Source organism: Salvelinus namaycush, chromosome 39, assembly GCF_016432855.1.
Source record: "Salvelinus namaycush isolate Seneca chromosome 39, SaNama_1.0, whole genome shotgun sequence".
Classification (NCBI taxonomy): Eukaryota; Metazoa; Chordata; class Actinopteri; order Salmoniformes; family Salmonidae; genus Salvelinus; species Salvelinus namaycush.
Genome location: NC_052345.1, coordinates 22,069,048 through 22,092,638, shown reverse-complemented (window position 1 = coordinate 22,092,638; position 23,591 = coordinate 22,069,048). Strand labels below are relative to the sequence as shown.

The 23,591-nt window shown below is 42.3% G+C and overlaps 1 protein-coding gene across 2 annotated transcripts in view; it reads right to left on the bottom strand.

Moving 5' to 3' along the window:
* Positions 1–23,591, bottom strand: part of LOC120033001 (kinesin light chain 1-like) — a 39,151-nt gene that overhangs the window by 1,966 nt on the left and 13,594 nt on the right. Inside the window, exons 3-14 of one of the 2 annotated variants that reach the window (XM_038979287.1) lie at positions 23,143–23,373; positions 21,760–21,838; positions 21,165–21,393; positions 20,849–20,936; positions 20,156–20,257; positions 15,417–15,590; positions 14,724–14,823; positions 12,553–12,602; positions 11,927–11,982; positions 11,703–11,811; positions 11,271–11,387; positions 5,297–5,421 (exon numbers count right to left, since the gene is read on the bottom strand). In XM_038979287.1, coding sequence (XP_038835215.1) covers positions 5,297–5,421; positions 11,271–11,387; positions 11,703–11,811; positions 11,927–11,982; positions 12,553–12,602; positions 14,724–14,823; positions 15,417–15,590; positions 20,156–20,257; positions 20,849–20,936; positions 21,165–21,393; positions 21,760–21,838; positions 23,143–23,373 — 1,460 coding nt within the window. Of the gene's footprint in view, positions 1–5,296; positions 5,422–6,305; positions 8,934–11,270; positions 11,388–11,702; positions 11,812–11,926; positions 11,983–12,552; positions 12,603–14,723; positions 14,824–15,416; positions 15,591–20,155; positions 20,258–20,848; positions 20,937–21,164; positions 21,394–21,759; positions 21,839–23,142; positions 23,374–23,591 lie in introns of those variants that run through there. The other variant, XM_038979288.1, reaches the window with a different exon arrangement.

The following is a 23,591-nucleotide window of genomic DNA, read 5'->3' as shown; positions in this document are numbered from 1 at the left end:
ACACTCTTGACCCAAACTGCTCCAGACCTATATCTATCCTACCCTGCCTTTCTAAGGTCTTCGAAAGCCAAGTCAACAAACAGATTACCGACCATTTCGAATCCCACCGTACCTTCTCCGCTATGCAATCTGGTTTCAGAGCTGGTCATGGCTGCACCTCAGCCACGCTCATGGTCCTAAACGATATCTTAACCGCCATCGATAAGAAACAATACTGTGCAGCCGTATTCATTGACCTGGCCAAGGCTTTCGACTGTCAATCACCACATCCTCATCGGCAGACTCGATAGCCTTGGTTTCTCAAATGATTGCCTCGCCTGGTTCACCAACTACTTCTCTGATAGAGGTCAGTGTGTCAAATCGGAGGGCCTGTTGTCCGGGCCTCTGGCAGTCTCTATGGGGGTGCCACAGGGTTCAATTCTTGGGGCAACTCTCTTCTCTGTATACATCAATGATGTCGCTCTTGCTGCTGGTGAGTCTCTGATCCACCTCTACGCAGACGACACCATTCTGTATACTTCTGGCCCTTCTTTGGACACTGTTAACAACCCTCCAGACGAGCTTCAATGCCATACAACTCTCCTTCAGTGGCCTCCAACTGCTCTTAAAATACAAGTAAAACTAAATGCATGCTATTCAACCGATCGCTGCCTGCACCTGCCCGCCCGTCCAGCATCACTACTCTGGATGGTTTTGACTTCGAGTATGTGGACAACTACAAATATCTAGGTGTCTGGTTAGACTGTAAACTCTCCTTCCAGACTCACATCAAACATCTCCAATCCAAAGTTAAATCTAGAATTGGCTTCCTATTTCGCAACAAAGCATCCTTCACTCATGCTGCCAAACATACCTTTGTAAAACTGACCATCCTACCGATCCTTGACTTCGGCGATGTCATTTACAAAATAGCCTCCAATACCCTACTCAATAAATTGGATGCAGTCTATCACAGTGCCATCCGTTTTGTCACCAAAGCCCCATATACTACCCACCACTGCGACCTGTACGCTCTCGTTGGCTGGCCCTCGCTTCATACTCGTCGCCAAACCCACTGGCTCCAGGTCATCTACAAGACCCTGCTAGGTAAAGTCCCCCCTTATCTCAGCTCGCTGGTCACCATAGCAGCACCCACCTGTAGCACGCGCTCCAGCAGGTATATCTCTCTGGTCACCCCCAAAACCAATTCCTCCTTTGGAGTCATTGCTGCCAATGACTGGAACGAACTACAAAAGTCTCTGAAACTGGAAACACTTATCTCCCTCACTAGCTTTAAGCACCAGCTGTCAGAGCAACTGACAGATTACTGCACCTGTACATAGCCCATCTATAATTTAGCCCAAACAACTACCTCTTCCCCTACTGTATTTATTTATTTTGCTCCTTTGCACCCCATTATTTCTACTTTGCACATTCTTCCACTGCAAATCTACCATTCCAGTGTTTTACTTGCTATATTGTATTTACTTCGCCACCATGGCCTTTTTTTGCCTTTACCCCCCTTATCTCATCTGCTCACATTGTATATAGACTTATTTTTCTACTGTATTATTGACTGTATGTTTGTTTTACTCCATGTGTAACTCTGCGTTGTTGTATGTGTCGAACTGCTTTGCTTTATCTTGGCCAGGTCGCAATTGTAAATTAGAACTTGTTCTCAACTTGCCTACCTGGTTAAATAAAGGTGAAATAAAAAAAATAAAGATATTTAAGTCATTTCACAAATTGTCTTAATAGCCTTATGAACATAGCAACTTGGGTGCATCTTCTATCTGTGCTATAGTGGTTCAGAAGGCCATAAAATAAATGGATATTGGTAACAGTCCAGAATATCCATACCGGTCATCCCTAATTGAATGTCTAAAACCAGATAGAAAGTATTGTAGTCAGGTCCAAAATTATTGGCACCCTGATAAAGATCAGCAAAACATTTATATAATAATACAAATACTGAGCAATATATATTTTTGTTTTACAGTTATAGTATTTTATACTAATACAATTGCTCAGAGAAAGAGAGATTTTGTTTAACAAGTAATAAATACAAAATCGATAAAAGACAGGGGTCAAATATATTGGCACCCCTGTTTTTAATACCCCCCCCACTGCGAAGATAACGACACAGCCTTTTACTAAAATGTTTTATGAGATTGGCGAACACAATGGGAGGGATCTTAGACCATTTCTCCATACAGAATCTGTCCAGAACCTTGATATCCTTTGTCTGCACTTATGGACTGCCCTCTTCAAGCAGGTGGGAGAAACATTGGGATATATGAATGCGGGGATTGAACCCTGGTCTCAAGCGGGGAGATTTGTACATGTGACTTATGCTGGGAGTGTTACCACTCAACCATGGCTCTGACCTATAATGTCCATAATCACTTCACTATAGTGGCTTGGGAGTGTGAACACAACTAAAAGTATGCAAATAATTAGTAGGAAACCACTTCATCATAATGACGTCAAATTTACTTTAGACATGGCTGTGTTGCCACATTAGCGAGCAACTATAGTCATAAAAACCTAGCAATTCTAACAATAGCTTACAAAAATACAGCAGTTTTTATTAAATTTTTGACAGACAAAACCTTGACTTCAGAGTTACTTTAGATGTAGTATAATGTTGGCTAACTATTTGCTTACTTGAGAAATCTAATTGTATTTCCAGCCAATGTCAGTCAACCAATGCCAACTTTCAGTTGCTGATTGGTTGTTGGAAATAAAAAAAATTCCATGACAACATTTTGTAAAGAAGACGAACTAAGGGGCTTTATTTTCATGTGGCGCAAGTGTCCAACGTACGTTAGTTGGCTATTTCGGCATGTAAAAACAGGCGATCTGGCACTAACCACCCCTGTGCCTAACCCAACCTGGTCTCTGAGCATCTCGTATTATTCATTATCTAAATTTACACACTGCAAAAACTGAGCTTGGATATGAGGCTTCCACTATTATTTATTGTTCCTGCAGTGAGGGTTCAACCAACGATGTATACAAACCCTGGATTACTGATGCTATGTCTTGGCCAATGAAAGGCTTTGAAGCCGCCTTTGACCTTAAGGGCCCCAGGACCAGTGGAATCAAAATAACCCCATAACATCAAAGCCCCCCACCATATTTTACAGTAGGTATTTGTATTTATTATGGATCCCCATTAGCTGGTGCCAAGGCAGCAGCTACTCTTCCTGGGGTCGAGCAAAATTAAGGCAGTTCATACAATTTTAAACATAATACATTCACAGATTTCACAACACACTGTGTGGACTCAGGCCCCTACTCCACCATTACTACATATCTACAGTACTAAATCCATGTGTATGTATAGTGCGCATGTTATTGTGTGTATGTATACATGTGTCTGTGCCTACGGTTTGTGTTGCTTCACAGTCCCCTCTGTTCCATAAGGTGTATTTTTATCTGTTTTTTTAAATCTAATTTGACTGCTTACGTCATTTACTTGATGTGGAATAGAGTTCCATGTAGTCATGGCTCTATGTAGTACTGTGCGCCTCCCATAGTCTGTTCTGGACTTGGGGACTATGAAGAGACCTCTGGTGGCATGTTTTGTGGGGTATGCTTTGGTGTCCGAGCTGTGCGCCAGCAGTTCAAACAGACAGCTTGGTGCATTCAACATGTCAATACCTCTCATAAAAACAGATTGACATGCATATTATTAATATTAGCTCTCTGTGTACATCCAAGGGCCAGCCGTGCTGCCCTGTTCTGAGCCAATTGCAACTTTCCTAAGTCCTTTTCTGTTGCACCTGACCACACACCTTTACAGTAGTCCAGGGGCAACAAAACCAGGTCCTATAGGACCTGCCTGGTTGATAGTGCTGTTAAGGCAGAGCAGCGCCTTATTGATATACTCCTCTTAGCTACTGTTGTATCAATATGTTTTGACCATGACAGTTTACAATCCAGGGTTACGCCAAGCGGTTTAGTCACCTCAACTTGCTCAATTTCCACATTATTTATTACAAGACTTAGCTGAGGTTTAGTCAATTATTTGTCCCAAACAACAATGCTTTTACTAACTTATTCCTTGCCACCCACCTACTCTGAAACTAACTGCATTTTTTTGTTAAGTGTTAAAGCCAGTGGCATGTCATTAGTAAAGATTGAAAAAAGCAAATTGGCCTAGACAGCTGCCCTGGGGAATTCCTGATTCTACCTGGATTATGTTGGAGAAACTTCCATTAAAGAACACCCTCTGTGTTCTGTTAGACAAATAACTCTTTATCCACAATATAGCAGAGGGTATAAAAGCCATAACACATAAGACTATGATCAATAATGTCAAAAGCCACACTGAAGTCTAACAAAACAGCCCCCACAATCAATTTCTCTAAGCCAATCATCAGTCATTTGTGTAAGTGCTGTGCTTGTTGAATGTTCTTCCCATATACGCATGCTGAAAGTTTGTAGTCAATTTGATTACTGTAAAATAGCATTGTATCTGGTCAAACAATTTTTTCCAAAAGTTTACTAAGGGTTGGTAACAGGCTGATTGGTCAGCTATTTCAGCCAGTAAAGGGGGGCTTTACTATTCTTGGGTAGCGGAATGACCTTTGCTTCCCTCCAAGCCTGGGAGCACACACACATTCTAGTAGGCTTAGACTGAAGATATGGCAAATAGGAGTGGCAATATCATCCACTATTATCCTCAGTCATTTTCCATCCAAGTTGTCAGACCCCAGTGGCTTTTCATTGTTGTTAGACACCAATCATTTCCTCACCTCTTCCACACTCACTTTACAGAATGCAAAATTACAATGCTCGTCTTTCATAATTTGGTCAGATATACTTGGATGTGTAGTGTCAGCGTTTGTTGCGGACACCACATCCGTTTTTCGATGCCAAACTCACCACCGGTGTGTGTGTGTGGCCAAAGAGCTCTATTTCATGTCATCGGACCATAGCACCGGTTTCAATCCAGGTGCCAATGCTGTTTCGCAAACTCCAAGAACTGCTATTGTCAGATGGGTCTTGGGTCCTTCGAAAAGCAAGTGGCCACGCATCTTATGTGAGAGCACACAGGCCAAATTCTACAGCCAAATCGTACTCGAACACTGTTATACTAGCAGCTGCCAGAGGCGCAACACTGGGGTCTGAAGTTATGTAATCTTCAAAGCATTTTATTCTCTGATCCTTGCCACTTTATTATGGGCATTTAGAGCCATTTGAATGAAGAAGTATTACATATTGTACCTTTAAGGCAGCAAAATGTTATAACTGTGCATGGGGTGTGAGGACTCAATAAGCACTGTGTGTTTGGGCATGTTTCTCTTACTGGGGGTTGCGTGGGTCAGGGGGACCGTTCCCCTGTAGTTTCTTCACCAGCATCTCGCTGCTTCGCCGTAAGACGTCCCGGAGCCTCCCCATCGATCCTGCTCTCCTCAGGCTCCCACTGCCATCCTGAAACAACACCAGGGTCAGACAGTCCTGGAAACTCAGTCTCCCAATCCATTCCTGATAGACCCCGGGGGGTGTGCAGATTATTTTCCAGTCCAGCCCAAACATACCAGATTGCTTTGACAAATTGTGTCCAAAAAGCATCAGCAATAAATCTCAGCTGCCATCCTGAAACTTCCTTTCACAATACCCACTTGTTTTTTTTTGTGCTGGCCTCGAACAAAAGCCTGCAGACCTAAGGGCTCTCCAGGGGTGTATCAACAATCTAGTAAAGTGGCTTACTCATACTCACCTTGTCTCCTTTCCTTCATCTGCTATGATGGGTTAGGGTTAGTACTGAAAGACTAAAATCAAGTCCACAAATTTGTATCCACCCTATGGTTTTATACTGTTCAGTATTTTTCAGACCAGTACAAATGAAGGCGGCAGACGAGAAGCCACCAAACCTAACCCTGCCCTCGCTAAGGCATAGTCAAGGGCATTATTTCAAAATCAGTACTTCTCCAGTAGGGGGCAGGAGAGGAATTTACAGTGTGTCGAAGATAATACATTTCAAACAAAAATGTATGAATAGGATGAAGCTGTAGAAATGCTCTTTGCTTTGAGAAACTAGTCTTTCATGCCCTACCACAACTGAAGCAAACCTTCAGTACTTAGACACTAAGTGCACACTTCAGGTAGAAGGGGGTGAAATGTAATTGGATTAAATCTGCAGCCTGTGTACTACATTTTAGTACGGGAGTGAAGCTTTCATGCACCAGAGCTTCCGGGTTGTGAAACTAGGTCAATGGACTCCAGAGGGGGGAGATAAAGAGAGTGAGTGGGAGAGACCATATTGGATGTGCGGTTCCCCCTCAGGTCGGTTTACACAAGCATCCAGCCAAAGAAAAGCCCAAATGAAAGTCTTTATTTTCAGTCAATGTCAAACAAAGTTAAGAGACGCATTCATCACAATGCAACAAAAGGAGGGTGTATGTAGGCCTACACAATGCCAGGACAGGAGTATTAGTAATGGAGAGCATTCTACAGACAGACCAATGAAATAAAGTGGGACGTAGCTAAATTGCTCCACTACATAGGCCTACCAGCCGGACAGCCAGTGTGTTTCAGAATTGGCTAGCTCCACTATTACCGTTTATTATTATATTTATATTTTTAAAAATCGGTTAGCAACATTGGAGCCGTCTCTTTACACCGAGATACCAAAATGCCAGTTACACGGAATTGCATTTTCATATGGTATCAAGTGTAATTACCTTTAACTACACATGAACTAACTGAAGTAATAGTCTCATAGTACAGCATGTGTTTAGGTTTAGCACATGCACTTTAAAACATCTGTAGATGTACTATGATGTACTAGTATATACCTGCACTGATTGTGATACAGTTATTATATAATAGTTAAAGTGCTTATAGAGTAACTACATGGCATACAGGCAACTTCAATTTGGTGGTGTTGGCTAATGCTGAAACAACTGGCTAGCTAGGTTAGTTACTAGTACTACACTTATTCAGCCTAAAATACATCATATGAAGATAGTTTCCCTCATTCTAAACTAAAGTGACTGAAACATGGGAAATATAAAATAAAAACATGGGAAAGTTAGTGGACAACAAGGAGTACATTTCAAGCTACAGCGCTGTTTGAAAAATCTTTACATTCAGGTAACATAACTGTTCAACGATGCCTCACAATGCTCACGCCTAACTTAAATCCCCAATCTAAAGCCTATCTTTAAGCTGCTGTAAGCATAGCAATGTTGCCATCAGGAGCGTTCATAAAATCTGGTGTCAATTTATAACATATGTCTTATGAGCAGCCAGCTAGGTCACATGTCACTGTGTTCAAGGTAACTAGGTTGGTGGCTGACAAGATAGCTCACCTTGGTCGTTTCATGTGCGCCATGGCTGTTCATAGGTGTTATAAACTAACATAAGCTGTTACGACTGCCTTGCGTCATAGCAGGGTAAAGTAGGCTTTTAAGACGAGACGATAACAAGAGGGAAAGCTGTGCGAGGAACAACAAGAGGACCATTAGGCTAAAACCAAATAAGTGACCTCACGAAATGCCACTCAGAAGCTTACAAAGTCAAATACAACAACTTGGTGCAGCAGTGTACATTAAATGTGTGTGTTTCTGTGTCTCTGGTGTTTGTGTCCCTTTTCAATGGCTACTTGAAAATATGAAACAAGTTCTCTAGCTTGGAGCATAATTAGAGAGAACATTTTTTTCCCAAGCTATGGCCTTGGAGAAAGCAATTTGCACAATGCCATTCAATTCAAAAGACACTGATTCTACAGTTAGTAAGCTGTTCCTCTTTAAAACGTCAATACCATAGTCAGGAACCGGCACCATCATTACTAAACATATGGCTATATAATAATAATAATAATAATAATAATAATAATAATAATAATAAAGCAATTGCTTAGAGGTAAAATGCAAAGATAAATACTATCCTATATAAGAAAATATTTAAAAGTAAACAAAATAACAGGAGACAGATACAGTAATCTCAATAAAACATAAGTAATCGGTGTGTAAACTCAAAAGGTGCTTTTAAGTGGCGACGTGACTTGGAATCATAATAGCGTCACTATATATTTTTTTATTGTCTTACATTGGCTCCTATATAACATAACAGTACGCATAAATATTTTACAAGGGTCATGGTCACACTTAAAACAAGTTGCAAGTTAACAAAATTTGTGAAAAAAGGCACCAAGGTAGATCAATCCTGGTCAAATGTCAGGACAAAAAGCGGGCAGCAGCGAAACAAAAACCACTACTCTAGCTGGTTGCTCGTCAGTGGCCAATAAGGTCACAGCGATAACAAAACGAGATAACAATTCTGACTGGTCTCTTTTGGTAGTGGACCAATAATTGATGCCGTTATAACTGCGCGACTGTGCTTGGTGGAAATATCGAGATCAATTGAAAAACAACCATATTTGCATACAAGAAGAACAGAAAAGAGAAAATCAAACAACCACAGCTTTCTTTGATGGTTAAGTTTCCAGTGTTCAATTGGACTCTGGTGCCACTGTCCACCGTCTCTTATTGGTTAGAATATCATACATACTAGACAAGTGATGACACGGCAAGAGGAAGGGAGAGACGGGGGATAGAGGAAGAGAAAGGCTGGAAGATGTGACGCAGAATGATGAGAGGAATGAGTGGGCATGAACGAGAGCGCAAGACGGCTAGAGAGAGGGATAAAGACAACGCAAGAGGAAGAGGGCAAGAGACCAGGGGAAGAGGGGCAGAGTGTGGACAATGCAAGAAGATAGAGAGAACATGCGTGGGAGTGAGAGATCCCGAAAGGATGGGAGGTAAAAGGGATAATCAGTTTTGGGATAGAATTGGGAGTGGGGATGAAGGAGGAGTCCTCCATGAAAGATTAGAAGAGGCTTCACACAGAGGAAATGACAAGAGACATCCATTTTGATTCGATTGGCTTGATTGGTTGAGGAGAGTGAGGCGGAGGAAGGTCATCCTGCTGATTTAGGCCTAATGGAGGACAGAAAGAGAGAAGAGAACAAGAAAAGTGGAGAGCGAAAGAGACAGACAAGAGAAAGTGAGGAGAGAGAGAACCAGAACGGGGAGAAAGAGACACGGCAGAAAAGAGAAAGATGAGACAAAAACACAGGTAGAAAAACACAAGGTTAACACACCCTTCAAGAGAGGAATACAGCAAGATTAAAAGATCAAAGCTTAGAACATTATTTTATGACCAATATTAATCAATCTGTATCAAATGACTGCACATTTGCATTTTGCCATAAAGAATTAAAATGTATAAGACAATCATTTGTGGCCCTACAATGTGACAATTATATCACATTTGAAAAGGTTTAGAGAAGAAAGCTTTTGTAGTATTCGCTATGCTGCACTGAACGCAGTCAGCTAATGACATCAGTGTGAACCGCAGTGGGACTCTAGGGGCACCTTAGCAGTCTGCTCACCCTGCAATGCAGCGTGCTCCTAACCATCTACAGTTAGGGACCAGGGCTGTGGAGAATCTGCTTTAAAACCATTATACACTCAGTACACCAAACATTAGGAACACCTTCCTGATATTGAACAGCCTCAATTCGTCTAGGCATGGACTCTACAAGGTGTCGAAAAAGCGTTCCGCGTCGACTAATGCTTCCCACAAGCTTGTCAAGTTGGCTGGATGTCCTTTGGGTGGTGGACCGTTCTTGATACACACGGGAAACTGTTGAAAGCGAGAAGAACTGCAACGCTGCTGGGTTTGACAAACCGATGCGCCTGGCACCTACTACCATACCCCGTTCAAAAGGCACTTACATTTGTTTGTCTTGCCCATTCACCCTCAATGACACAATCCATGTCTCAATTGTCTCGAGGCTTAAAAACCCCTCAACCGGTCACCTCCCCTTCAACTACACTGCCTGAAGTGGATTTAACAAGTCGCATCAATAAGAGATCATAGCTTTCACCTGGCCAGTCTCATGTATACCTTGTATATATTAAACCCAGTAGAATATATAAAGACGTGATTAGAAGGTATTAAGTTATTAATAATATGTCTTCTGGATTGACAAGTTGCTGGCAAAGAACCAAATCTGTGTTAGAAATGCACTACACGAGCAAAAGTATTTAGACACCTGCTCGTCGAACATCTCATTCAAAAACCATGGGCACTTATATTGAGTTGGTCCCCGCTTTGCTGCTATAACAGCCTCCACTAGATGTTGGAACATTGCTGCAGGGACTTGCCTCCATTCAGCCACAAGAGCATTAGCGAGGTTGGGCATTAATGTTGGGCGATTAGGCCCACAGTCAGCGTTCCAATTCATCCCGAAGGCGTTTGATAGGGTTGAGGTCAGGGCTCTGTGCAGGCCAGTCAAGTTCTTCCACGCCGATATCAACAAACCATTTCTGTATGGACTTCGCTTTGTGCACGGGGGCATTGTCATGCTGAAACAGGAAAGGGCCTTCCCCAAACTGTTGCCACAAAGTTGGAAGCACAGAACCGTCTAAAATGTCATTGTATTCTGTAGCGTTAGGATTTCCCTTCACTGGAACTAAGGGTCCTAGCCCGAACCATGAAAAGCAGCCCCAGACCATTATTCCTCCTCCACCAAACTTTACAGTTGGCTCTATGCATTGGGGCAGGCAGAGTTCTCCTAGCATCCGCCAAACCAAGGTTAATCCGTCAGACTGCCAGATGATGAAGTGTGATTTATGACTTCAGAGAACACGTTTCCACTGCTGGAGAGTCCAATGGTGGCGCCCTTTACACCACTCCAGCCGACGCATGATGAGCTGAGGCTTGTGTGCGGCTGCTCGGCCACGGAAACCCATTTCATGAAGCTCCCAACGAACAGTTCTGCGCTGACGTTGTTTCCGGAGGCAGTTTGGAACTCGTTAGTGAGTGATGCAACCGAGGACAGACGATTTTTTACGCACTTCAGCGGTCCTGTTCCGTGAGCTTGTGTGGCCTACCACTTCGCCGCTGAGCCGTTGCTGCTCCTAGATGTTTCCACTTCACAATAACAGCATACAGTTGAGCGGGGCAGCTCTAGCTGGGCAGAAATTTGATAAGTGACTTGTTGGAAAGGTGGCATCCTATAACGGTGCCACGTTGAAAGTCAGGGAGCTCTTCAGTAAGGCCATTCTACTGCCAATGTTTTTCTATGTAGATTGCATTGCTGATTTTAAACAGCAATGGGTGAGGCTGAAATAGCTGAATACAATAATTTGAAGGGGTGTACACATACTTTTGTATATATAGTGTATATTTCACACTACATTTGCACTCTATGCCTTCCTAAATAATATATTAAGTCTTAGGTGTGCGTGTCTGTGCAGTGCACTCACCCCGTTCCAGTCCACGCTGCCGTCCTCCCCCGCTTCGGAGGCGCTCTCATATTTTACGCTGCTCAGACTCTCCCTGCTCCTCCTCCTGTCTCCGTCTCTCTGCAGCTCCACCACACCCTGAACAAAACACACAAAACCGTTCAATTTTGCAATATCATTTCACCTTTTGATCTAACATTATTATTATTGAAAGTAATTGGTGCAACTGATTGGTAAAATCAGTAAACCATGCAGTCACAAACACACAATCAAGCAAAATAGTCCATGAATATACAGATGTAAAACACTAATAACAAATATGCAACAATAGATCTTAAAGTCTCTGTGGATGTCTACCTTCAGTTCAAGCATTTCCATAACTGAATATACACAAGTTTGGATTTAAGCTTGAACGTGTGTGTGTGTATTTATAAATGTGAGAGAGAAGCTGACCTGTTTTCGGGACCTCAAGGCACACTCCTCCAGGGTCTCAGCGGCCTCTATCTTGCCTTGCCGGCGGTACAGAGCTCCCAGATTACGCAGGGTGGTGTTGACAGTGGGGCTGATGGACACACACACCAAGGTCACGTCAAAAATCACTGCAGTGACTAGAGATGCTAATCAGTGCCATTCCTTTGCTTCGGTAGTTCTAACAAGTCTTTAAGTGGACTTCTTACCTGTTCACCTTGCAATTTTTATACCAGCCGCCATAATCTCCATAGCCGTCTTTGCTCTGGTGATACAAGGATAGAGAAGGAGGGGGAGAGAGGAGCACAAAAATACATGTCACAAAAAGGGAAACCCCTCACATTTTCCAAAAAGTCCTTTCCGATTGACTCAGATATTTGACATCAAACACAGCGGGGACAACATCCTGCTTAGAGAAAACAGATTTGAAATCTGTCCAGACCACCACTACTGACTGTTAGCAATGTGCACCTTCGGTAAGAGCTTTTTGTTGCTGCGGATTTCAGTTAGCAGGATGTTGCTGCCTCGATGTGTATGGTGTCATATCGCTGAGTCTACAAAAGATAAGCATTTTTCCCCCTCATTTTTGACATTTAGCAGACGCTCTTATCCAAAGCAACTTACAACAGTGAGCGCATACATTTGAAATGTTTCTTACTGGTCCCCCATGAGAATCAAACTCACAACCCTGGTGTTTCAAGCGCCATGCTCTACCAACTGAGGAACACGGGACCAGACAGTTTTGACAAGTAAACAAAATAGGCACCTCTTATAAAAATGGGCACCCCTGCCACATGCCTGTGCTCTCGCTCACACACACTTTACATAGACTCACCTTGCACTCCTCCCGCTCCTCGGCATGCATCCAGATGGGCTTGTTCTCAGCTGCAGAGACAGAGGAGAAGGAGAAAGGGTGTGCTGTATGCTGGCAAAAACATCCTCAACAAGTAACACAGGCATTTAAACAAAACGGTAGGATACAGACGTAGACACCTGCACCTTGCCGACATGTAGGCAACATTAGTTAAACATGGTTCCTTTCTTTTGTGAGACGAGATCCTATCGCAACCTCTCAATCTCAGTAATGGTTTGAGATTGTTTAAACGCTGTTTCAACCTGAGACCAGAGTTCTAATAATCCCTCAAATTCATCCCCACCCCCTCACATAATCAATTGAGACCTATTTGTTAATTAACCGTGTATTATATATTGGCATAGTGAGAAACTCAAGAGAGAGACAAGGTCACAATTATGTCTCAAATTTATTGAGAATATGGAAAAGGAAATGTGAAAAAGTCAACCCATCATTTCACATGTTAAATCTTAAGAGAACTTTGATGAAAGGCATTTCATTTAATTATGGATCAAAAATAAATGAAGCATATTTAATGACATAAAAAAATATAAATCATTCAAAATAAAATCTAAAGAATATTGTCAACGTCAAAAACATTCAATACAAAATCAACATAACATGTGACTGAAAGACAACGGAAGCAAAGTAAAGAAAAATACATGAGAAATTAAAAGGATGTAGTAGCTTACTTGAAATATCTTGACATGGTAAGCCTGAATAACACTAATCATAATGAAGAAAACATGCCTATCAAAAAAAATAAGTTTGACAGTGTACAATAACCAACCTTTTCTTTACAGCGACATCATAAGTATTATGCTAGTAGTTACAAGAAAAGGTTGGCTGTAGTAAGTGGTCATGTATGCGATTCTATAACAGTGTTACGAAGGCATTGTGTCAAGACTACTTCAAGAAGGGATTTCCAAAGAAAGTTGGTGAAGTAAGAGACGTCATGACAGATGAACCCAAAAATACAATGAAACATAAAATGTGTCACCATCACAAAAATATATAAAAGTATGGAATTTTACACAAGACAAAAACAAGCAACACAAAACGAACAAAGTCTAGACTTAAATATCTTTGTTCACATTCTTTATATCGCAACTGGTAATAAATAATTAAAATGGTGGGCAATATAATAAGCATCACCTATGTAAACCAAGTTGGATTTTGTTCTTGTTTCAGAAATGTGCATATTTCACTCTGGGGGGGAAAAACCCCCATCAATGTTCCACTCACCTTCATTCTTGTGTATCATGTTGTGTTGTGTATCATGTTGTGTATCATGTGACTATCCTACAACGTGACATGGCATTTAGAGTGAAAGGTCAAGAAAACCTTACGGCACTTTGATCATCCATAACACCTCAAATGAAAAAGATCATTCATTGCGCATCAGAAACAGCTAGCAAATGCTAGAAAATAGGAAAAATGTTCACGTTCCCAATACACTCAATATGGGAAGAAGTTTTTTTCCCAAATACTTCTTTCAACTTAGGAATTTATCAAAACAGAATCTGTTAGTTAGCCAGCTAGCCCTTCAAATATCCTAAATCTTTACGTCTAAAAAAAAAAATATATAAAAATAAAAAAAATCTACAAAACAATCCTTTCATATACTCTATACTCCTAGTAACCAGTTGCTTTCTTTATGATCTAGAAAGTAAAACATTATTTTGAATTATTTACTGAACAGCTCTTAAAAAAAAATCTAGCCTGCACTATTCTGTAAGTGGTTGAAGTCAAATGTCGACTATGTTCTCATTAGCAATGAACCCTTACACTTCAAGTCGACTTGTCAACTACGTTGTCATTAACTGGGGCGTCATAACCTGTCGTAACAATTGATGGCAAAACTTAACAAATCAGTTAGCCAGTACAAAATGCTACGTGTGAAATAACGTGTTCTACGATGTCAGATCCACAGACTTACTGTATGTCTGTGGTCAGTACAGTCCAGCGCTCTATTGTTCATTCGAGAAACGTAAGACTTTGAATTCATGTGAAAGAAACCCTAGAACGTACTGTATCTGAGTAGATGAAGAACAGATTGAAAAAAAAAAAAGGTTTGCAAATAAGGAGGCAAAGTGACTACTACCCCCAAGTGTTTGTTGTGGCCCTTTCGAGTTTTGGACTAGTTTGCTCACCATCCACGGATCCAAATTCCTTCTCGTGAGCTTGGGTGAGAATCTCTTTGTAAAGGACTTCCGCCTCCTTGTACTTCCCCTGCTTCAAGTAACACGAAGCCTGGGAGACGAGAGAAAAGGTTCAGACATTTCACCTTTGAACTAAAAGTATGCACAACGCAAATCACCGAACCAGGTTCTATCTACACAAAGCAACAACCGTCACACTTAATGAGACTTAAAAAGGAAACAAAGTTCATTCCCTGCACCATCTTGTTTAGTCATCCACCAATATAAATAAGAACATAACAGGATCAAAGAGCTACGGCAAGGATGAGCAACTTTGGTTCTCATAGGACAGGGTTGTCAAACTCATTCCACGGAAGGCCTAGTGTCTTTCTAGAATATTTTTATTAAGCCCAAGACAAGTAGGTGTGGGGAGTTAGTTCATCAATTAAGTGCAAGGGAGGAGCGAAATCCCCCAGACACATGGCCCCTCTGTGGAATGAGTTTGACACCGGTGTCGCAGGGCCTTAGTGTCCGCAGGTTCTTGTTCTTAATTTGAAACCGCCGTCTGATTTAGACCTGGGAAACCAGGTGTCGGCACTTCTGTGCAATTAGTGTTAGATGAAAGAGAAAACCAGCAGACACAGAGTTGTTCACCCATGAGCAGCAATAGTCAAGAACGGCAGTCAAGACAGGCAGCCCCCTCACCAGGTTGTTTTTGGTCTTGGCCACGTTGGGGTCGTCAGGGCCCAGCTTGCGCTCGTAGATCTCCAGGGCACGGCAGTAGTAGTACTCCACCTCTTCGTACTTGCCCTGATTCTGGCACAGCAGGGCCAGGTTGTTCAGCTGCTTGGCCACATCAGGATGGTCCTTGCCCAGCACCTATATGGGAGGCAAGAGGACAGAAGCATCAACCAACACGAGTTGAGGTACAGCCAAATAATCATTGGAACACTTCTAAAGATGGCAACGCAACTCATTTTTTAAGATGTACTGTATAAAGTCTCAGTCAAAAGTGGACACCTACTCATTCCAGGGTTTTTCTTTATTTTTACTATTTTCTACATTGCCGAATAATAGTGAAGACATCAAAACTATGAAAAAAACATGGAATTACGTAGTAACCCAAAAAGTGTTCAATCAAAATATATTTGAGATTGTTCAAAGTAGCCACCCTTTGCCTTGATGACAGCTTTGCACACTCTTGGCATTCTCTCAACCAGCTTCATGAGGTTGTCACCTGGAATGCATTTCAATTAACAGGTGTGCCTTGTTAATTTGTGGAATTTCTTTCCTTCTTAATGCATTTCAGCCAATCAGTTGTGTTGTGACAAGGTAGGGGTGGTACACAGAAGATAGCCCTAAGTCCATATTATGGCAAGAACAGCTCAAATAAGCAAAGAGAAACAACAGTCCATCATTACTTTAAGACATGTAGGTCTGTCAATGCGGAAAACTTTGAAGTTTCTTCAAGCGCAGTCGCAAAAACCATCCAACGCTATGATGAAACTGGCTCTCATGAGGACTGCCATAGGAAAGGAAGACCCAGAGTTACCTCTGCTGCAGAGGATAAGTTAATTGTACCTCAGATTGCAGCCCAAATAAATGCTTCACAGAATTCAAATAACAGACACATCAACAGTTTAAAATATATATATATATATATATTTTTCACCTTTATTTAACCAGGTAGGCAACTGCGACCTAGCCAAGAAAAAGCACAGCAGTGCGACAAAAAACAAGAGTTACACGTGGGATAAACAAAAGTAGAGTCAATAACACAATAGAAAAATATATATACAGTGTGTGCAAATGGAGTAAGGAGGTAAGGCAATAAATAGGCCATAGTAGCGAAGTAATTACAATTTAGCAAATTAACACTGGAGTGATAGATGTGCAGATGATGTGCAAGAACATTTTTTTTTAACAAAAACAATATGGGGATGAGTTAGGTAGTTGGATGGGCTATTTACAGATGGGCTGTGTACAGCTGCAGCGATAGGTAAGCTGCTCAGATAGCTGATGCTTAAAGTTAGTGAGGGAAATAGAAGTCTCCAACTTCAGCGATTTTTGCAATTCATTCCAGTCCTTGGCAGCAGAGAACTGGAAGGAAAGGCAGCCAAAGAGGTGTTGGCTTTGGGGATGACCAGCGAGATATACCTGCTGGAGCGCGTGCTACGGGTGGGTGTTGCTAAGGTGACCAATGAGCTTAGATAAGGCGGAGCTTTACCTAGCAAAGACTTATAGATGACCTGGAGCCAGTGGGTTTGGCGACGAATATGTAGCGAGGGCCAGCCAACGAGAGCATACAGGTCGAAGTGGTGGGTGGTATATGGGGCTTTGGTGACAAAACGGATGGCACCGTGATCGACTTCATCCAGTTTGCTGAGTAGAGTGTTGGAGGCTATTTTGGAAATGACATCGCCCGCCGAAGTCAAGGATCGGTAGGCTAGTCAGTTTTACGAGGGTATGTTTGGCAGCATGAGTGAAGGAGGCTTTGTTGCGAAATAGGAAGCCGATTCTAGGTTTAACTTTGGATTGGAGATGCTTAACTTCTTTGGGGTAGGCGGCAGTATTTTCACGTCCGGATGAAAAGCATGCCCAGAGTAAACGGCCTGCTACAAAGCCATAAAAGCTAGAATATGCATATTATTAGTAGATTTGGATAGAAAACTCTGACATTTCTAAAACTGTTTGAATGATGTATGTGAGTATAACATAACTCATATGGCAGGCAAAAACCTGAGAAAAAATCCAACCAGGAAGTGGGAAATCTGAGGTTGGTCGATTTTCAACTCAGCTCCTATTGAAGATAGTGGTATATTGGTAATGTTGCAATTCCTAAGGCTTCCACTAGATGTCAACAGTCTTTAGAACCTTGTCTGATGCTTCTACTGTGAAGTGGGGCCGAAGGAGAGGGGAATGAGTAAGGTCTGCCATGAGCTGACCATGCTCTGACCATGCGCGTTCACATGAGAGGGAGCTCTGTTCCATTGCACTTCTGAAGACAATGGAATTCTCCGGTTGGAACATTATTGAAGATTTGTTAAAAACATCCTAAAAGATTGATTCAATACATCGTTTGACATGTTTCTACTGACTGTTACGGAACTTTGACATTTTGTCTAGCCCAGCTGATTTGTTCGGGTCCAGGTTTTGCAGCTCTTTCAGAACATCTGCTATCTGGATTTGGGTGAAGGAGAAGCTGGGGAGGCTTGGGCAAGTAGCTGCGGAGCTGTTGAGCCGTAGAGAAATGCTTATTGAAATTTGATTATTGTGGATTTATCGGTGGTGACAGTGTTTCCTAGCCTCAGTGCAGTGGGCAGCTGGGAGGAGGTACTCTTATTCTCCATGGACTTTACAGTGTCCCAGAATTTTTGAGTTAGAGCTACAGGATGCACATTTCTATTTAAAAAAGCTAGCCTTTGCTTTCCTAACTGTCTGTGTGTATTGGTTCCTGACTTCCCTGAAAAGTTACATATCGCGGGGACTATTCGATGCTAGTGCAGTACACCACAGGATGTTTTTGTGCTGGTTGAGGGCAGTCAGGTCTGGAGTGAACCAAGGCTATATCTGTTCTTAGTTCTACATTTCTTGAAAGGGGCATGCTTATTTAAGATGGTGAGGAAATTACTTTTATAGAACAACCAGGCATCTTCTACTGACAGGATGAGGTCAATATCCTTCCAGGATACCCAGGCCAGGTTGATTAGAAAGGCCTGCTCACAGAAGTGTTTTAGGGAGCGTTTGACAGTGATGAGGGGTGGTCGTTTGACCGCGGACCCATAACGGATGGAGGATATGAGGCAGTGATCGCTGAGATACTGATGGAAAACAGCAGAGGTGTATTTGGAGAGCAAGTTGGTCAGGATAATATCTATGAGGGTGCCCATGTTAACAGATTTAGGGTTGTACCTGGTGAGTTCCTTGATAGTTTGTGTGAGATTGAAGGCATCTAGCTTAGATTGTAGGACGGCCGGGGTGTTAAGCATGTTCAGAGGAGACTGCGTGAATCAGGCCTTCATGGTCGAATTGCTGCAAAGAAACTACTACTAAAGGACAACAATAAGAAGAGACTTGCTTGGGCCAAAAAACAAAAGCAATGGACATTAGACCAGTGGAAATCTGTCCTTTGGTCTGTTAAGTCCAAATGTGAGATTTTTGGTTCCAACCTCCGTGTCTTTGTGAGATGCAGAGTAGGTGAACGGATGATCGGCGCATGTGTGGTTCCCACCGTGAAGCATGGAGGAGGTGTGATGATGTTTTGCTGGTGACACTGTCTGTGATTTATTTAGAATTCAAGGCACACTTAACCAGCATGGCTACCACAGCATTCTGCAGTGATACGCCATCCCATCTGGTTTATGCTTAGTGGGACTATCATTTGTTTTTCAACCGGACTATGATCCTAAACACACCTCCAGGCTGTGTAAGGGTTATTTGACCAAGGAGAGTGATGAGTGCTGCATCAGATGACCTGGCCTCCACAATCACCCGACCGCAACCCAATTGAGATGGTTTGGGATGAGTTGGACTGCAGAGTGAGGGAAAAGCAGCCAACAAGTGCTCAGCATGTGTGGGAATTCCTTCAAGGCTGTTGAAAAAGCAATCCTCTTGAAGCTGGTTGAGAAACTGTCAAAGTTCTTGAAAGGTTCCAGATTGACTGACCTTCATGTCTTAAAGTAATGATGGACTGTCGTTTCTCTTTGCTTATTTGAGCTGTTCTTGCCATAATATGGACTTGGTATTTTACCAAATAGGGCTATATTCTGTATACCACCCCTACTTTGTCACAACACAACTGATTGGCTCAAACACATTAAGGAAAGAAATTCCACAAATTAACAAGGCACACCTGTTAATCGAAATGCATTCCAGGTGACTACCTCATGAAGCTGGTTGAGAGAATGCCAAGAGTGTGCAAAGCTGTCATCAAGGCAAAGGGTGGCTACTTTGAACAATCTCAAATATATTTTGATTTAACACTTTTTTTGGTTATTACATGATTCCTTGTGTTATTTCATAGTTTTGATGTCTTCACCATTCTACAATGTAGAAAATGGTACAAATAAAAACATCCTTGAATGTGTAGGAGTGTCGGAACTTTTGACTGGTACTGTATATATAAAACATTGATATTTTATGTCTGCCATGAAACCATTAGAAGTGTTAAAACCTCTGCCATCATCAAATCTATAAAAAATGTATTGTCATGTAATATAACCTCAATGTCTCGCCATGTCATAAATCATAATACTGAGCTGGTGATGAACTTCGGTTATAAGCACCACCTGTGTAAAGTTACATTTCAATTCCAGATTGCGACATTTGCAATTGTTGAGTATATTAATTAGTAATATTTCTAATTGAATGTAGCACAGTACAAATTAACTGACATTGTATCATTTTACCAAGTATGCACTGGATATGTACTGCACTAGACCTACCTTCTCTCTGATCTCCAGAGCCCTCTTGCAAAGGGGCTCAGCTTCCTTGTACTTCCCCCTCTTGCCATACAACACTGCCAGATTGTTCAGTGTCGCAGCCACCTGAGAAACAGAGATGGATTAGTGAGCAGCTTTCATCATGTTATGCAGCTGCTCTGTGCCTGCAATGCGGTGAGTCAAACAAGGGAGCCTGTACAGTTTAAATGCTCCCAAAAGTACAACTACAAATATGTCGTCTTATAAACCTCTAACACCACTACATATTGACATTAATATAAATTGACAATAGTTGTACAATGTGATAACGGACATTTCAACTTTGGGAGCATTTACATTACAGTGAGCGAGCACCTTTTGGAATCCTATTATGCCCATGTACTATCCAGGAGCCTGTGATGTGGATGCGTACGAATGGATATTAACTAACTTCTCTAGGCCTAGATGTCTGTTCAAGTGCTGACAACCAGATTTGCCATTAGGAACGTGCTAAATAGTACATTCCTGTATTCTATTAATGGCCAACATGCTTGAGGCTTTTCGAGCCCTTGGAGCCGCTGACGGCAGTTTCAACCTGACCTTCTCCAACCCATGTCCTTACGAATCCTTACATAAAAACACCGGCAGAAAAGTCCCCTTTGTCTAGTGAAAAAAAAAAAAAAAAAAGAGATTGCTCCATCTGGTAGACTAACTCACCGCAGGGTGGTCTTTCCCAAGGGTTTTCTCCCGGATAGACAGTGCATCATTGAGCAGGTGAGCCGCCTCCTTGTATTTGTTCTGGTCCCTGAAAAAAAGAAAAAATATATAATAGTCTAAAAGAAAAAGACCCTGAATAAACTCGGTACAGAAGGGAGAAGCAGCATGTAGATATGTGGTATTGATGGTGAAAAAGTGTGGTTACAGTATAATGATAAAGCATAGCAGCACATACGTGTGATAACCGTTTTCCTGCTGGAGCCGTGTTAATATGGTGGCTACAACAAAAAGACCAACGTAAAACACACACACACACCTGTAGACCAGGGCCAGGATGTTGAGCATGGTGGCCACGTCAGGGTGGTCGTGTCCGGATGTCTTCTCCAGGTCCTCCAGAGCCTGTTTGCAGAGGGGCACGGCCACCTCGTAGCGGCCCTGGGAGGCGTACTGGATCACCAGGTTGTGTAGGGTCCTCAGGCGGGCAGGGATCTCATAGCCACCCTGCTGGGCTGCGGCCACCGCTGCACTGTTATGCTGGTGTGGCACTGAAGGAGAGATGCGCTTTGTTCACAGGTAGAAGTTTTGGGCAGTTGCTGCAGAGTTTTATGTTCATATAATATGGATTTAAAATTCTATCTTTTGTATACAATCCATAGAATACATAAATATTTGAAGATTAGTAAAATGCCAGTTCTGTGCTGATAAAATTATCAGATGAGGGTCCTCAGCTCTATATTAGAGCTACTCAAGTTCAAATATGGGACCTTAAATATATATTTTTTAATATGACGCAACAGGTTGTTGTTTGACGTTATACACCAAAGCAATGAACATTCAACTAAAATAAATAAATCTATGCTAATCCGATACAGGATGATGACGCAGGATATGGTTGTAGGTAGACGGCTTACTTCCTTGACTGTTGTCCTCCTCATCATTGGGGAAGAGGTCGTCCAGTGTATCTTTAGGAGGCTCTCCATCTTTCTCCTCCTGGAAAAAAAACTATTTGTCACTTATTGGTTTAAGGAGTGGAATTCTAATTCTATACTCAGTGACAGTTACATTTGCCAAGACCCACCCCACAGTTTCAAAGAGCTGGGCAGCACTTCTGACTAGAATTTTAAGTTACATTGTGCCTTTCAATTCGATGGAAATTCTTGTGGCCATCTGGGATATAGAGTCAATGTTTGAGAGACAGCATATGAAAATCCATGCCGCAGGGTGCTCAAGGAGACTCATGTACCTCGTCACGGTTCCCTTCAGGCTGAACTAGAAATACCTCACCCCATCTTCCACATTCATACCCCTTGTCCTTGCATTCTCAAACATATACTACAATTAGAAATATGCAACAGCTGACATCATTTGAACGGTTCTAAATTCCAATGGACTACATTTGGTACATATTAACAAGCGCTCGTCAAAATGTCTAAATATTAATGACTAAATTAATTGCCTTAGCAGCCAAACGATAGTCCACCATAAACTTTAATCAGTTCATAATGGTTGGTGCGTCATTGTAAATTAGAATTTGTTTTTAACCGACATGCCAAGTTAAATATAGGGCAAATTAAAATTAAAGTAAATGAGACCAATTCATTCACCTTGGCAGCCTGCATTGCTCAGAGGGAAGAACAAAGAAGATTATAAGTGGAGTGATATGGCTCTGATGACAGAATATGGAGCTTGTCAGTCAGGCCTGGGCAACTCCAGTCCTCGGGGGCCTGATTTGTGTCACACTTTTGCCCCAGCTAACACACCGGACTCCAATAATCAACTAATCATGATCTTCAGTTAAAAATGAAATTAGTGTAAAATCAGGTGTGTTTGCTAGGGATGGGGTTAAAGTGTGACCAATCAGGCCTTCGAGGACTGGAATTGCCCAGGCGTTAACTAGGCTTTACAAAAGAGGTGCTCTCAGCTTTCATTTCATCTTGTAGGGAGAAATCCCTAGCCATCAATCCGCTCTAAAAATGATCTTGCACATTAATGGAGAGATCAAAATCCTGGTTGAGAATAGAGAATGTAGACTATAGGCAGAAGAAAAGAGGTCAAGTTTTATCGATAGGTCACAGTTGCAACCCGCCAGAAGGGGCTTCATCAGCTGAGGCTTATGCAAAGCCTGATTACTTGCATGATGATTACAGCTCTCGAGCTGGTTCAATTGTTTATGATCAGGGAGTGTGTGTGTATATATTACCTCAGAGAAGGAAATGTTCTCATCATAATTCATGAACTGAGCAGTGCGTTTGTGCTTGTGTGCAGCAATTGTGTTGTGCGAGTGCATAACTCACAGTAGGGGACACATCCTCGTCGTACTTCTTGAGCTGGTTCATGAACTCCAGGTGCTTCTTCTCCTCCTCCAGCTGGGCCACACTCTGCTCGCTCTTCTGCAGCTTTTGCTGGGTGCCCGCCAGCTCGTCTCGCAGCCACTGGTTCTCTTGGCACAGCCGACGTACCTGGGCACGCAGCTTCTGCTTCTCCGACTCCACAGCGTTCAGGTGGGCAGACAGGGCCATCATCACCTGACAGAGAAAGGTGCATACATGCAGAGGGATCAATTAATTATGCATCATTGTATGCGATTCAGCCCTAGGACCATGCCTCAGGACTACCTGGCCCGACGACTCCTGGCTGTACCCGTCCCCAGTCCACCTGGTCGTGCTGCTGCTCCAGTTTCTACTGTTCTGCCTGCGGCAATGGAACCCTGACCTGTTCACAAGTTTTACTACCTTGTCCCAGA